Source organism: Mesoplodon bidens, assembly GCF_964165515.1.
Source record: "Mesoplodon bidens genome assembly, chromosome: 12".
NCBI classification, from domain to species: Eukaryota; Metazoa; Chordata; class Mammalia; order Artiodactyla; family Ziphiidae; genus Mesoplodon; species Mesoplodon bidens.
Genome location: NC_138168.1, coordinates 66,701,692 through 66,716,676, shown reverse-complemented (window position 1 = coordinate 66,716,676; position 14,985 = coordinate 66,701,692). Strand labels below are relative to the sequence as shown.

General features: G+C 38.5%; 2 protein-coding genes across 3 annotated transcripts in view; one reads left to right on the top strand and one right to left on the bottom strand.

Annotated features, from left to right (window-relative positions):
• Positions 1-14,985, bottom strand: part of PDE7B (phosphodiesterase 7B) — a gene marked incomplete at both ends in the record, with an annotated part of 215,525 nt that overhangs the window by 36,654 nt on the left and 163,886 nt on the right. The window contains 3 exons of the mRNA XM_081251028.1: positions 236-331; positions 2,264-2,327; positions 4,796-4,947. Of these exons, the coding sequence (XP_081107154.1) occupies positions 236-331; positions 2,264-2,327; positions 4,796-4,947 (312 nt within the window). The remainder of the gene's footprint in view (positions 1-235; positions 332-2,263; positions 2,328-4,795; positions 4,948-14,985) is intronic.
• The window catches only part of MTFR2 (mitochondrial fission regulator 2), a 159,488-nt gene that overhangs the window by 102,985 nt on the left and 41,518 nt on the right, over positions 1-14,985 (top strand). The window lies entirely within an intron of this gene.

Genomic DNA, 14,985 nt, shown 5'->3' with positions numbered 1-14,985 from the left:
GCTCTTAATGGTTGTCTTTACATAGCCTTTATCTCTTAAACATAGCTAATCAGGTAAGCATTTTTTCCAGTGATTTAAATAAGTAAACTTATTTTAAAATTAAGATGAGATAATTTAAGACTAATATGAGGTCTTCATCTACCAGGCTATGGCTCTTGCCACTTTATGTTAAAGAATATTGTAGATTGCCATTTTTCAGGGGCAAGGGGGTAGAAATAAGGAAAAAAGGACTTACCTAAAAACCTGTGTAAGGTCACCATATCTAACTTGAAGTGGTGAATGAGCCCATGGGCGTTGAAGAGGTGGCACAGCAGTGTTACCAGGCTGTTTCCTATAGGGGAACAGCCACCTGTTTTAATCCATTTTCATCACCATTAAAATATCAAGACTAGCAATAGCATCCAAAGTTTCTGTAATGAAAGTTCTCTGATAGGATCATTTCTTTTCCCCTTTAGATTTAAAATTATTCAAGTATAAAGATATTATTACTATGATCTGGTCCCATATTTTCTCTTATTGTACAAGTAAAATTAACTCAGACCTTCTCCCTATACCAAAGGCAATGAAAACGTTAAGAGTTAAAAGGAGTCTGCCTACTGCAGTATCAGGGACACATACACGTGTGTGTGTGTGTGTGTGTGTGTGTGTGTGTGTGTGTGTGTATGGTTATTTTTTTTAAAGACATAGTTTAATGGTCACTTGAAATGTGTCTTAAGTTGCTTCCAATTGACTTTTACCTTTACAGGGGTATCTAAGCCACCACAGTGCCTATTCTTCTTTTGGAAAATCACCCAAGATGAAATTTGACTGTGAGATATTTTATAACTCAAGCCAGCAGAGGTGCAAAATTGAAGCTACAATAACTTGTAAGCATTCAAGAAATATTGTTCATTAGAGAATAAGGATTTTAAATATTAAAAGCATTATAAAGTTTATGAAAGACTTTGAAATGTACCAAGAAGATGACTGGCTGCCTTAATTGGAAAACTAGGTGTTGCCCAAGCACACTCTTCCAGGGTACCTGACTCTATGTGTTTCTGTAGCTTTCATCATCTTCGAGCTGTTTCACAACAATCAAAGTTGTAGATAACTGATATTATTGCAGATGATTCTTGGCTGTATACATGCAAATGAAATTAGTGAGGTGGAAATACAATTGATTTCCCCCTCCCAGTTTCTCACCTATTTACAAATTCACTTTGGCATTTCTTACTGCTTTTATATGTATGGCTCTTTGAATATTCCTTTGAACTAGCTGTAACATCTTACTGGATCTCTAATTAATTGAGTTTAATAAAATCATTGATGTGATCACTTCATATCTTTATGAGAGTCGTGATTATACTCTCTTTTTAACAAATACTTTTGTTCATGGTTAATTTCATATACTGGTCCCCATCTCTCAATTCATTTGAGCAAAGTGAAATGCAAGATTATGAGATACAGCCCTATATGGTCTAGTTAGCTTTCCACAGTGTAAAGCTCAGTTTCATGGTCTTAGGCCGTATCTCTCTCCACTGTGTGTTGTTTGTCGAGAAACAGAATGGTGAGAAAACCATCTGTAATGACTTAAAACACAAACCTGTATATGGTAGAACATGTGACGGTCAGCATTAAATGTGACGTCTTTCATGGGCTCCCTGTTATCAGCATTCGTTTAATGGGCAGATGAAAATATTATAGGATTTTGTTGTTTTCTTAAGGGAAGACTCTATAGGCACAAAAATTTTTAAAGTGGAAACAACAAGAATGTCTACTTTTCCCTTCAGCTGCAGCCTAAGTGTTTACACTCTATGCTCAGGAGTTGTTTTCTCCTCATGATGCCAAACATCTGAACAATACCTGCAATGGGGCAGACTCGCTCACTTAATAAAAGTGCAAAACCATTGGCCCAGTAAGAGTCAGGACTGATCAGATATGTTTTTATGTTTCTAGTTTTCATTGACTAACAACAAACTCCTTCCTTTCGCATGTGGCCAAAGTATTCTGCAAGGAAGGAATCTAATCTGTGGTTTCTAAATTGCTTTGGGAACAGCAAGACCAGAAGGAAGCTGTCTTAAGATCTGAAGTCCAGATTCAACCCTTCTTCTTCGTTTGAACTAATTTTCCCTTGCCTCGGTCCTTCTTGAGTGGCTGTAGATTTATGAATGTGGGAAAAGAGAGAAAAAAGAATAACAGTGTTTAAAAATATATTTTGTTTTTCACGAAATTAATCCCGCTTTAATGGTGTGTATTTTAGTGAGAATTCTTTTGGGTGACTTACCATTTGTCAAGCGATCAAACAAGAAAATGTCAAAATCCCACATTCCCACTTTGGAGAGCATATGCTGAAAAGACAAACAAAAGCCAGCACTCACATGAATCATATCGGAGACTCAAATATTTACTTTGAGACATCGTGAATTAAACAATTAAACAGTTGAAAATAGCATACGAGCATCTATGTACAACTGGTTTGTAGTAAAACAAATCTTACTCTGCAGCCTAATAACAACAGTGTTAAAGGGACAGGCTCCGGAATCAGACTGCCACATCCTATGTTGGCTGCATCGCTTACTGGCTGTGATACCTTGGGCAAGTTCCTTAACTCGCTGTACCTCAGTTTCCTAATTTGAAAAATGTAGCTGATAATACTATTGCTTCAGAGGGTTGTTGTGAAGATTAAATAAGGTAACAGGCTTCCCTGGTGGTGCAGTGGTTGAGAGTCCGCCTGCCGATGCAGGGGACACGGGTTCGTGCCCCGGTCCGGGAAGATCCCACATGCCGCGGAGCGGCTGGGCCTGTGAGCCATGGCCGCTGAGCCTGCGTGTCCGGAGCCTGTGCTCCGCGACGGGAGAGGCCACAACAGTGAGAGGCCCGCGTACCGCAAAAAAACCCCAAAAAACAAACAAACAATAAATAAGGTAAAACATGTAGAAGTGCTTAGAGCGGTGCGAATACATAGTAAGCACACGATAGATACCTTTTAAAATTGTAGTTCTGTTAAGTCGCTACATCACAAACTACTATGCACTTAGGGGAGGAGGTTTACAGTAAACTTTAAAAAAAAGAAACCTAGATGACTGATGAGCACACCACTCTGCTCAATGTGGATGAAATGTGAACCCCTGTAACAGACAGGAAACTAAAGCATGGGCAATTGAAAATACTGGGTACTTTAAACACCTACTGTCCAATGCAGACTTACTGTACTATCTTTCTTTTTAATAATATCGCCTGCTTGGAATTAGATGGTGTTAACTCTCAGACACAAAGTTGCAGTTGCTGATTCTATCCTCACTGTAGCTCCTGTGACTGCCTTCCTCTCCTCTCACAGGCCCTGCTAACGGTAAGGACCAGCTCACTCTCCTCTACCGGCCCTTGAATGGCCTCCCTGTGTCTTTTGATAAAATCCAACGGCGTCATCATGGCACGTAAAGGCCTTCACAACAGCATCAGAAAAATGAAGGGATAGTAGGTTTTTGGTGAAGTCTAGTTTGAGTGAGTTTTTATCCAAAAGTCACACAATTCTAAAGGCGGAGCCAAAATTTGATCTCTGACATCCTGACCTCTGGTCTGTTGTTCTTTCTACATCTCACTGTTGTCTTTCTTGAGAGGTCCCCACAGAGAGTGCTGTCATGGATGCTCCAGCACTGGGAGCTCAGCCTTGCTCTCTCTCCTCCTCTCACCAAATGAAACAACCAACCAGCCATTCACTCAATCTCAGACCTTGGGCTGTTAGGATTGATATTTGCTTTCTTTTTGTAGACCTAATGTGGGGAATTAGTTCTTCTAACATTACTTGCTGCTTATTTCTTAATAGTATATACCATTAGAATATATTTCTTAATTGCATATAGACAGCATAATATTCCTTATCATAGGAACTATAAGATATTACCTTTGACTTCTGTTTAAACTGAGGTGGTTTATTCCTGAAATTTAAATTCCTTTGGGAGTTTGGGCTAGAGATAACCTTTGAGCTTTTTTTAGATTGTCACACATTAGATTTCTACCCTCTGTTGGATCAATGCATTGCAAAAGTAGTTGTCAAATTAGTAAAATTTTTTTGAATAAATTAAAAATTATAAAAAATACAGTGCACTGTATTTTTTTTTTTTTTTTTTTTTTTTTTTTTTTGCGGTACGCGGGCCTCTCACTGTTGTGGCCTCTCCCGTTGCGGAGCACAGGCTCCGGATGCGCAGGCTCAGCGGCCACGGCTCACGCGCCCAGCCGCTCCGTGGCATGCGGGATCCTCCCGGACCGGGGCACGAACCCGTGTCCCCTGCATCGGCAGGCGGACTCTCAACCACTGCGCCACCAGGGAAGCCCCAGTGCACTGTATTGATAGCCTAAAGTGGAATTAAGAGTTGGTAATTACTGGGTTAATTTCAGGGTAGCTATTATGGTGAGATAATTCAACGGGTCAAAAAATTTATTCCTTCACTGGTAATCGGCCAGTCCAAAACTTCATTTTATTTCGTGTTGTGCAAATGTGTTTTGCACATTTATAAAAATGAAAATAGCTAGCATGTGCTAGTCATGAGTATATTAAGCATGCAAACATGCTTTACCTTGTTTAATCCTTGTACCACCCCTATGAGGTGAGCGTTTCTATTACTTCACTTCATATTTAAGGAAAAAGTCCAGATGTGCTGAATAACTGTTCAGAGGCACGGAGCTCTTCAGTGACAGAAGTAAAGACTCAAACCCAGGTGCTATTGGGGGGTGGGGGTGGGAGGGATGGGGAGTAGGGGGGAGCACATGCTCTCAGCCACTGGCCTGGTGTGAGGCGACAGAGAGGTAACTAGCTCACCCTTGCTTGTCCAAGGTAGTCTTCATCCAGCAGGTGGAGCGGGGCTTGAGGTATAATTCCACGAAGCAGCCTTGATGCATGGAAGTATCTTTGAAAGCTTAACAGTCTTTTCACCTTTTTCTTGGTGCCAATTTCCCCTGAGTGTGTTGTATCTGTGGAAAGTAATCAAATTCAGAAGTTATATATTTAAAAAGCCCCATTTTTCTCCACTATGTAAGAATACGATGTACTATATAAAGGAGAGAAATCTAAGAGATGCTCTCACAGTGCTTTCTTAATACAGACCATTTAACTCTGCATTTGAAATTTTTCTAGAAAAAATGATATTTCTTATATGTTACATTCATTAAAATGAGATATTTCTGACTAATTTTGGAAGACATGAAATACATGAATTAAAAACTTCATTTTCTTATTAATGATGCTGGTAAACTTAGTGAGTGAATTCACATACTTCTGCATGCATTTAAGGAACAGTTATGCTTTTTTTTCTGCTATACTGGAGCTGAGGTTCCAAAATTTAGAGCAGGTTCTGATCCTCTCCTCTCTCTAGTCTGATGAAATCCTTCGCCTGAATTAGAAGAGTTGAGAATACACTAGCTTAGACATGAGGAGATGTTTCCTAATGTCCCAGGAACATCAGTGGTAAAGGAATTATAAATCTCAGCACAAGAGTGACCTAGATTGCCATGACATGAAGCAGAGTGGGTGTTTATTTCCTAATGGAGTATATTCTCTTTTACTGGTGGCCATAAAAATCTGATCCTGTCAGTACAGATACTTTAATACTCCTGTCACATGTGCCTTTTAAAACTTGACTGTTGATTGTCCAGAAATACCCCAAGCACATTATTTGAGTGTCTGTCAAGGTATGTCTTATCTCAGCTGAAATTCTATGAATCACTCAGCCACATAAGTGACGTCTGCTGCCAATTTGAGATCTGGAGTCAACTGAACAGTCCTAGTAGGAAAACGTACAGTTCATATACAGAGAAATTTTGGTTTCTCTCATGCCTCCTCCCATGTCCCCTTTTCCTTTATAGAACTCAAAATCACAGTGGATATTAGAAACCCAGGAATCAATGGGCAAGGGTCTCCTTAGCAATGTGGCACTCCCCAAGGGCAGGGAATGACCAAACTCAGTTCGTTACTTGGATTAATTATGCATGCAAGGACTTAATTCAGGGCAGACAACACCTACTACTTTCTGAAAATGCCACCTGATTAAAATTCTTTTTATTTTAAAATGGTTCTAGATTTCATGTGTGGGGAGATGTAAACAAAAACATAAGGAGATAAGAGGTGTAAACTGAAGTTGGGTGCTTAGGCTCACATCAATATTAAAAATGGCATATATAGACTCAATTCTACTGATGGATTCTCACTCATTTCTATTTGTTTATCAAGTTAAGGTACAGTATAAAGTGGTTCATTCATTAAAAAAATGTTTTGAGGGGGCACTTCCCTGGTGGTGCAGTGGTTAAGAATCTGCCTGCCAATGCAGGGCACACGGGTTTGATCTCTGGTCCAGGAAGATCCCACAGGCCACAGAGCAACTAAGCCCGTGTGCCACAACTACTGAGCCTGTGTTCTAGAGCCCCTGAGCCACAACTACTGAAGCCCGTGTGCCTAGAGCCTGTGCTCCGCAACAAGAGAAGCCACCACAATGAGAAGCCTGTGCACGACAACGAAGAGTAGCCCCCGCTTGCTGCAACTAGAGAAAGCCCGTGCACAGCAAGGAAGACCCAATACAGCCCCCCCCCAAAAAAAAATTGTTTTGAGGGAATTCCCTGGTGGTCCAGTGGTTAGGACTCAGCACTTTCACTGCTGGGGCCCAGGTTCAAACCCTGCTCGGGGAACTAAGATCCTGCAAGCCGCTTGGCATGGCAAAAAAAAAAAAAAAAAAAAAAGTTTTGAGTGCTACTAAGGAACAGGCACTCTTCTAGATGCTTGGTGAGATCCCTCAGTTCTAGATCCTCCAGTGAGCAAAACAAAGATCCCTGTCCTCAAGAAGCTTGCATTCTAACATAGAAAGATAGATAGACAATAAACAATAAACAAAAAAAGAAGTAATGTATAAAAATGTATTAGAAGCTGGTATGTGCAAAGGGTGAAGGAAAAAACGCAGGGAATGAGGGATCCAGGGTTCTGTGTTAGGGTTGTCAGGGTTGGCCTCATTAGAGGCTACGATTTGATCAAAATTGAAGGAGATGAAGGAGCTGGCCAAGCAGATATCTGGGGAAATGCCTTCCTTACAGAGGGACCAGCTCGAATAACCCTAGAGTGGGAACGTGCTTGGTTTGCTGGCATGTGGGGTGAGCAGCAGTTCAGTGTGGATGGGGAGGAGACAAAAAGGAAGGAGTAAGAGATGTGTTCATAGAGCAAAGCGGGTGTGTGTGTGTGAGAATTATGCCCTGAAAGCTATTGTGATGGCTTGGGCTCTACTGTCAGTGAAATGTGAAACCACCACAAAGTTTTGAGAGGAAGAGTAATATGGAAACACTTAACATTTAAAAAGGGTCACTGTGGTTTCTGTGTTGAGAAGAGATTGTAGCAGCAAGCTTTGATGCAGTGAGATCTGTTATGAAGCTATTGGAGTAATCCAGGCGAGAAATGACAGCTGGTTAGATCATGGGCGGAACAGTGGAGAGTAGGAGTGGAGGAATTCTGAATATACTTTGAGTGCCTTCAAGTTTTTGGCCTAAATAACTGGGGGAATGGAGCTGCCATCACCTGATATAGGGAAGGCTACAGGTGGAGCAGGTGTGGGGTGGATTTCAGTTTTGTACATGTTGCATTTGGATGTCAATTGGAGATTCAGGTGAAGATGTCAAGTAGAAATAAGTGGATATAAAAATCCAGGGCTTGGGGGAGAAGACTGGGTTTGAGATACAAATTTGGGAGTTGTCAGATGAGATTAACTTAGTGAGTGAGTGTAACTACAGATGAGAAAAGCATCAGAATCTGAGCTCTGGAGTACTTCAGTGTAAAAGGGTGTGGAGAAGAGTAGAGAGAACCAAAGGAGATTGAGAAGAAGTTATCCTGCGGGGATGGACGAAAACCAAGAGTATCATTTCCTGGAGGCCTAGTGAAGACAATATTGCAAGGAGGCAATACTTGATCCTCAGTTTCAAATGCTGCTAATAGATCAAGTATAATGAAGACTGAGAATTGACCATGGGTGTATACATCTGTCAAAATTCATTGAACTATGCCCTTAAAAGAGCACATTTTATTGTATGTTTAGAAGCAACAACACCCAGTAGCTACAGGCACATCTAGCACTCAAATTTTGTTATTTAAATACAAGTTATCACTAAAATGAACCAGATAACCTTGGTGAAATGGCCAAGTCTAGGACTGGGGCAGGCAGAATCAAGATGAACTGTAACTTCTTGTAATGCCAGAAAATAAGGGAGAGCTCAAAAAATGATGGGCTCACAGAAAAATGACAGAGGAGACAATGTGAAGGGGGTGCCTCTGAACAAATATGGGAAAATCTGAAACTCAACATGGATAATAGAAGAGTGGATTATAAACTATTGACTGAAAGAAGACTCCAGCAGTCCATACTGTTTGTTAGTGAGTAAGCAAGCGAGTAAATAAATAAGGAGAAGGGAAAGCTCTTCCCTGCAGCGAGTGCTGACCAATAAGGTAGAAGAAATAATAAGAGTTAGTTACCATTTTGCAACCTTTATAGTAATAACTGATTCAGGCCAAGATCATTAATGGACAATAAAATTGTTAAGTGAAAGCTTAAAAAGCAACAGGATAATTACATAGCATCAAAGTATCTCTTCACAGATAACTTATTAATCGGAAAAGAAAAAATGGATAGCTTTTTAGTGGACAAATGTAGAGGGGGCACCACCTTCACTAACTATTCAAAGTTAACATCACCGGTCATAGGAAAAGCTGACATCTTACTCTTCCGGATGTAATTCACTGAGGACACAACATCACCTATTCAGTGTTCCTGCCCCAAATGCACATCCCATCCCCCAAAAGAGAAAACATTAGAAAAAACCCAAGCTGAAGCATACTCTATAAGTAAACAATTGGCCTGTACCCTTAAAAAAAGTCAATGTCATAAAAGACAAAGAGAACCTCAGGTATTGTTTCATAATAATGGATACCAGATATAGTGCGCTAAATGCAATGCACAGCTCCAAACTGGATCCTGGATCAGAAAAAAATGTCTATAAATGACATTATTAGGACAATTTGTAAAATTTGGATATGGACTTGTGTGTGAGATAATAATATCCTATCTATAAATGTCTTGAATTTGATAGCTGAACTGTGGTTACACGAAAGAATCCCTTGTTCTTAGAAAATACATGCTGAAATATTTAGGGATAAAGGGGCATGATGTGTACAACAAACTCTCAAGTGGTTACGAAGAAAGTAGCAGCAAGGCAAATTGGGCAAAATACAATAATTGGTGCATCTGGGTAAAGGGTATATGAATGTTCTTTGCTCCGTTCTTGCAAATTTTCTATAAATCTGAAGTTATTTTGTAATAAAGAGCCTAAGAAGAGAGGGAATGGGAAGGGAGAAATCTGAGGCAATGACATGGAGTATATTCAGCTCTCAAGGAGTTTTGCTACGTAAGGGAGCAAAGAAACTTGGTGATATTTCTACATAGAACTATATAGAATGAAATCAAGTGTGTCAGTAAATAAATGAAATTAATTATTCCTGTGTTATGTAAACCTAAAAGGAAGTATCCATACAATGATCTATTCCTTTTTCTTTATAGTCTATGAAAATCGCCCAATTTTAAAATACTAAAAGAGAATCTCCTATGTGGCTGAGAGCATGCTGTGTTTACATAATAGAATGAAAAGCAAGCAACTTAAGACTGGATTATGGAAATATGCCACGAACATAGCAAATTGAAATTATGGATTATTTCTTTGTCAACTTCCATTCAGCTTTGCAGGTGGTATAATATTTTAAGCAGAGTCATAGTTAAGATAATGACACTTGTCATATACAGTAAGTATAGGTGATAGAAAATAATGGTTTCTAGCCACTAAAATTATCATTTTGACTAAAATATTGCTAATCTAATGATGCTGTGAGCTGGAGATACCAAGTTGAGAGCCATTTTTTTTCCTTAATCAAAGAGGAAAACAGCAAGATTCTCTCCTTCCCTACTTATTATTTTCACCTTGTCAAATAGACGATAGTCTACCAACATGATAATGTAGATCTCTTTCAATCTTTATTTCAATTTTTGATATTTTTTGTCCTAATTTTTATTTTAAAAATATTGTTAAAAATGAAATATTTTAATTACTGAATTATTATACTTCTAAAATTTTGAGCCTGAGATAAGTGCCTCACTTGTCCCAACCTAGTTTTGGCCCTGTCTTGCATCTTTGCAGCAGAAGCTCAGATAATGTAAAATATATTTAATATTGAAATAAATCTATGTATAGATAGATTTAGTTATAAAAGCTTCTCATACTTAATTTTTTATGGTAGTATGTAGGTTAAAAAAACGTAGCATATAGGGGCTTCCCTGGTGGCGCAGTGGTTGAGAGTCCGCCTGCCGATGCAGGGGACACGGGTTCGTGCCCCGGTCTGGGAGGATCCCACATTGCCGCGGAGTGGCTGGGCCCGTGAGCCATGGCCGCTGAGCCTGAGCGTCCGGAGCCTGTGCTCCGCAACGGGAGAGGCCACAACAGTGAGAGGCCCGTGTACCGCAAAAAAAAAAAATTAAAAAAAAAAATGTAGCATATAATGTCATTCATCGTGAGAGTTTCAATGTTTTGGAACCAATTAGCTGTAATGATGTGTATTGTTATTTGTGCAATTTCAAACTTATTGTCTGAGATGAGCAGGTAGATATCTGCCAAGTTACAGTATTCACTGGTGGCCAATATTTTCTAAAATACCAAGGCAAGTCATGACTATGCCATTTAGTACTGCTATCTGGGCTATTCTTTAATACACAAGAAAATAATTCAGAAGTGATGCTGGGTGACCATTTATAAAAACAATAGGGCTTAATTTTCTTATGTGAGGACGTTCATAAAGCTAAAGGAAAAAAAAATCCTCAAGGTAGCTCTCTAAAGAAGAAGAGCATTCCATAATGAAAGAAAAATAAATTTATTTTAAAACAATACTGATAACTTATTCATCAACTGTCATTTAGGGAGCACTTTGTGCTGTGAGATAACGGAAAAGTAGGATATAAACTGAAGGTATAGTTGGGAGAAAAAATCCATATAAAGAACAAACTGAATAAATCACCATGCTGTATAATAATCCTAGGTATTACTTTTTGAAGTGCCGAAATGTGTTATACAATTATTGAATAAGACCTGACACATCTGTTTCCAAAAGGACTTTCAGTGAATAACTAGCATATTTTTGCTTTTATTATTAGGAGAAAGTGATAGGCATTTCTGGACAGAAATTTAAATGATTAGCTAAGCTAAATTTTGCAGATAGATCAGTTAAAATCAGCTTGCAAAAATTTAAAGAATCTTAACAATGTGCGTAATAATAAAATACTGGGTTTATTTAATACTTTTATATAATTAAAAATTATTATTTAAAGGCATTCACAGCTATCTTAATGGTGTTTTTTGTTTGGATTTTGTTGTTTTATGGGCTATGGGTCTCCAAAGTCTCATTCGGAACAGTTATAAAATGGTGCTCCAGAATGTTTCATTGCCTAATCTACGTGCACATTGACCCTGATTGTGAAATTCATTTTCTGTTTACTTGTTCTTTTACAAATTTCACAAACTGTGCATATTAACACATTTCTGCACTATTTAGAAACTAATTTTAGGGTTATGAAGTTTATATTGGCACTGCTGATATGGTAAGTTTTAAATTTCACAAGTTGGGGTCAGCTTAAATGCAAAAAATGTTAATAAAAATTATTTTCATTTTGAGTATCTTCTCTATGGCATATCCTCTTTACGGGGGGCTGATAAATTTTGGTACTCAGAGAAATCTTAAACCTAGAATAAGTATCTGGGATAAAAAAAGCTATAAGCACACTTATATGATGAGGCTGTTTCTGTCGACCGTATACATAGTTCTCCAGCAATGTCTATATCTACTGTTCCCAGAATTTGAATAGTTAGTAATTGGTGCAGAAGTAGCTCAGGTGATAGTGAGAACAAAAAACGCTTTTAGGTTTAAATGAGCAGAATTTGCTTCAAGCAAACATGGAGACCCAACTCCACAAACCTAATATCAATACTTTCAGAGCATTAATTCTACTGAATACTTAAAATAATGTTATTAATAAATGCCCTAATCTGATAATTATTGTACTAATAATACTTATATATTGTGTAAGTATTATATAATTACATATAATTATTATACCATAATAATTGTAATGAAATTCCTTGCTGGGTTAGTGGCTATTCATATGCTTTCCATATTCTTATAGGATTTTAAATATGTCTTATACTATAGAGATATTGGTATAAATAACTTATTACTCCTCTAGGTCAGAAACCATCTTATCAAACCTTGTAACCCTTTGTATCGAGTGCATAATCTTGCTCATAATGGAAGCTCCATACAAAATTTGTTGCTTTAATCTGAATCAGTTCTCTCAATTAGTTTATAGAAACATCATTATTGAATGCCATTTTAAAATAATAAGCCAATTTGTAAAGTGTGATTCTAAAACTTACACTTGTACGTTAGCTTTTTTTTTTTTTTTGATAAATTTATTTATTTTTGGCTGCATTGGGTCTTCGTTGCTGTGCACGGATTTTCTCTAGTTGCCGTGAGCGGGGCGGTGCACGGGCTTCTAATTGCGGTGGCTTCTCTTGTTGCAGAGCTTGGGCTCTGGGTGCGCGGGCTTCAGTAGTTGTGGCTTGTGGGCTCTAAAGCGCAGGCTCAATAGTTGTGGCGCACGGGTTTAGTTGCTCCGTGGCATGTGGGATCTTCCCTGACCAGGGCTCAAACCCGTGTCCCCTGAATTGGCAGGCAGATTCTCAACCACTGTGCCACCAGGGAAGTCCCTGTACCTTAGCTTTTGAAATCATTTTCTCAACCTCCCAAATGGAGTTCCAGGGACCAGGTCCTCCTGCTACTGCCATTTCCTGTGAGTGACCTCCACTATAACATTGTGCCCCGTGTGACTGCAAATTTACTCTTATTTACACATCTGACTTTCTTATTAGGCTGTAAGCTCTCAGAGGCCAGATTCCTGCTAGTTTTCTTTGAATTTCCACAATATACTGCAAGATATAGGTGTTAAATACATCATGATGGAATTAAATAACTTTCCTGTGTCTGTGCTCCAGTTTTAAGTTCAAGAATGATGAGTCTTGGAGAAATCAGGTTGAGATTCTAGTTTTAAATATGTAGTTTTAAAAAAAGATGAAAAAAGTTAGTTAGTGTGATTTTAGGGGCCCTGAAGCACAAATAGCAGATTTACAGTATAGCTCTTTCTCTTTTATTGCCAATTCTACTAGTTTAGGATTCAGGATTCCTGCAAAGTTGGAAGGTTAGTGGAGTTATCCAGGATGGCAATTTTCTTGAAAACATTCACGAGCGTTTTAAGATTGAAACAACCATATGCTAAGATGCAGTTTCCCTGTAGATATAATTTTTAAGTAGACTACTTAAAAAAATGAAAACAACCTAGTAAAGAGGTTATGTGTAGAAAACAATATCAGTGGATTTCAAAAATGTATAATGTGGGGCTTCCCTGGTGGTGCAGTGGTTGAGATTCTGCCTGCCGATGCAGGGGACACGGGTTCGTGCCCCGGTCTGGGAGGATCCCACATGCCGTGGAGCAGCTGGGCCCGTGAGCCATGGCCGCTGAGCCTGCATGTCTGGAGCCTGTGCTCCGCAACGGGAGAGGCCACAACAGTGAGAGGCCCGCATACCGAAAAAAAAAAAATGTATAATGTGGACTTCTAGTTTTTTTGACGAGGTGCTGAATGAGACTAGTGCTCATTTCAACATGTATTAAAGACTTCAGTTTCATGTACTTCAGTCAAATCCCAGCTTTCACAGATTAGTATCTCTAGACATTAAAGTCTCCATTTCTTCCTAAAAGAACCAGATGCTTTAAAATGATATGATTTTGATGCATGATATATATAGAAAGCCCTAAAGACTCCATCAGAAAACTCTTAGAATAATTGAATTCAGTAAAGTTGCCAGATAAAAAATCAATACACAGAGATCTGTTGCCATTCTGTACGCTAATAACAAACTATGAGAATGAGAAATTAAGAAAACAATCCCATATACAGTTGCATTAAAAAGAATAAAATGCCGAGCAATAGATTTAACCAGGGAGGTGAAAAATCTGTATACTAAAAATTGTAAGACATTAATAAAAAAATTTGGAGACAAATAAATGGAAGGATATTCTGTGCTCATCAACTGGAAGAATTAATAGTGTTACAATTTACATACTACCTAAAACATCCTACAGATTCAATGCAATTCCTATCAAAATTCCAATGACATCCTTCACAGAAATAGGACAAGCAATCTGAAAACCACAAAAGATCCTGGATAGCAAAAACAACCTTGAGAAAGAAGAACAAAGCTGGAGGCATCACAGTTGCTGATTTCAAACTATTTTACAAAGCTATAGTAATTACACAGTATGGTATTGGCATAAAAACAGACAAATAGATCAGTGGAACATAATAGAGAACCTAGTAATAAACCCTTAACATATATGGTCAATTAATTTATGACAAAGGAGCCAAAGTTATACATTGGGGAAAAGATTCTCTTCAATAAATGGTGTTGCCATTTGTGACAATATGGATGGACCTCGGGGGCGTTATGCTAAGTGGAACAAATCAGTCAGAGAAAGACAAAGCCATATAATCTCCCTTATATGTGGAATCCAAAAAAACATCAAGCTCATAAATATAAGGAACAGATTGGTGGTTGCCAGAGGTGGTGGGTGGGGGTGAGAGAAATGGGTGAAGGGGGTATTAAATGTTAAAAAGAAAAGAAAATACTATATCTATTCCGATCTTTCAAAAATCATCAGTGCTCATAAATGACCATATTTGTTTATTTTTCCTGTACATATTGCCTGCAGTCAGAAAATGGTACATAGAAACTAATAATGACCAAAGATATTATTTGTCCTGTAACATCAAGTGTGGAGACTGTTCTCACGTGGGTCAACATATATTTAAGACAAAGTCAGTACAAGTGACCTT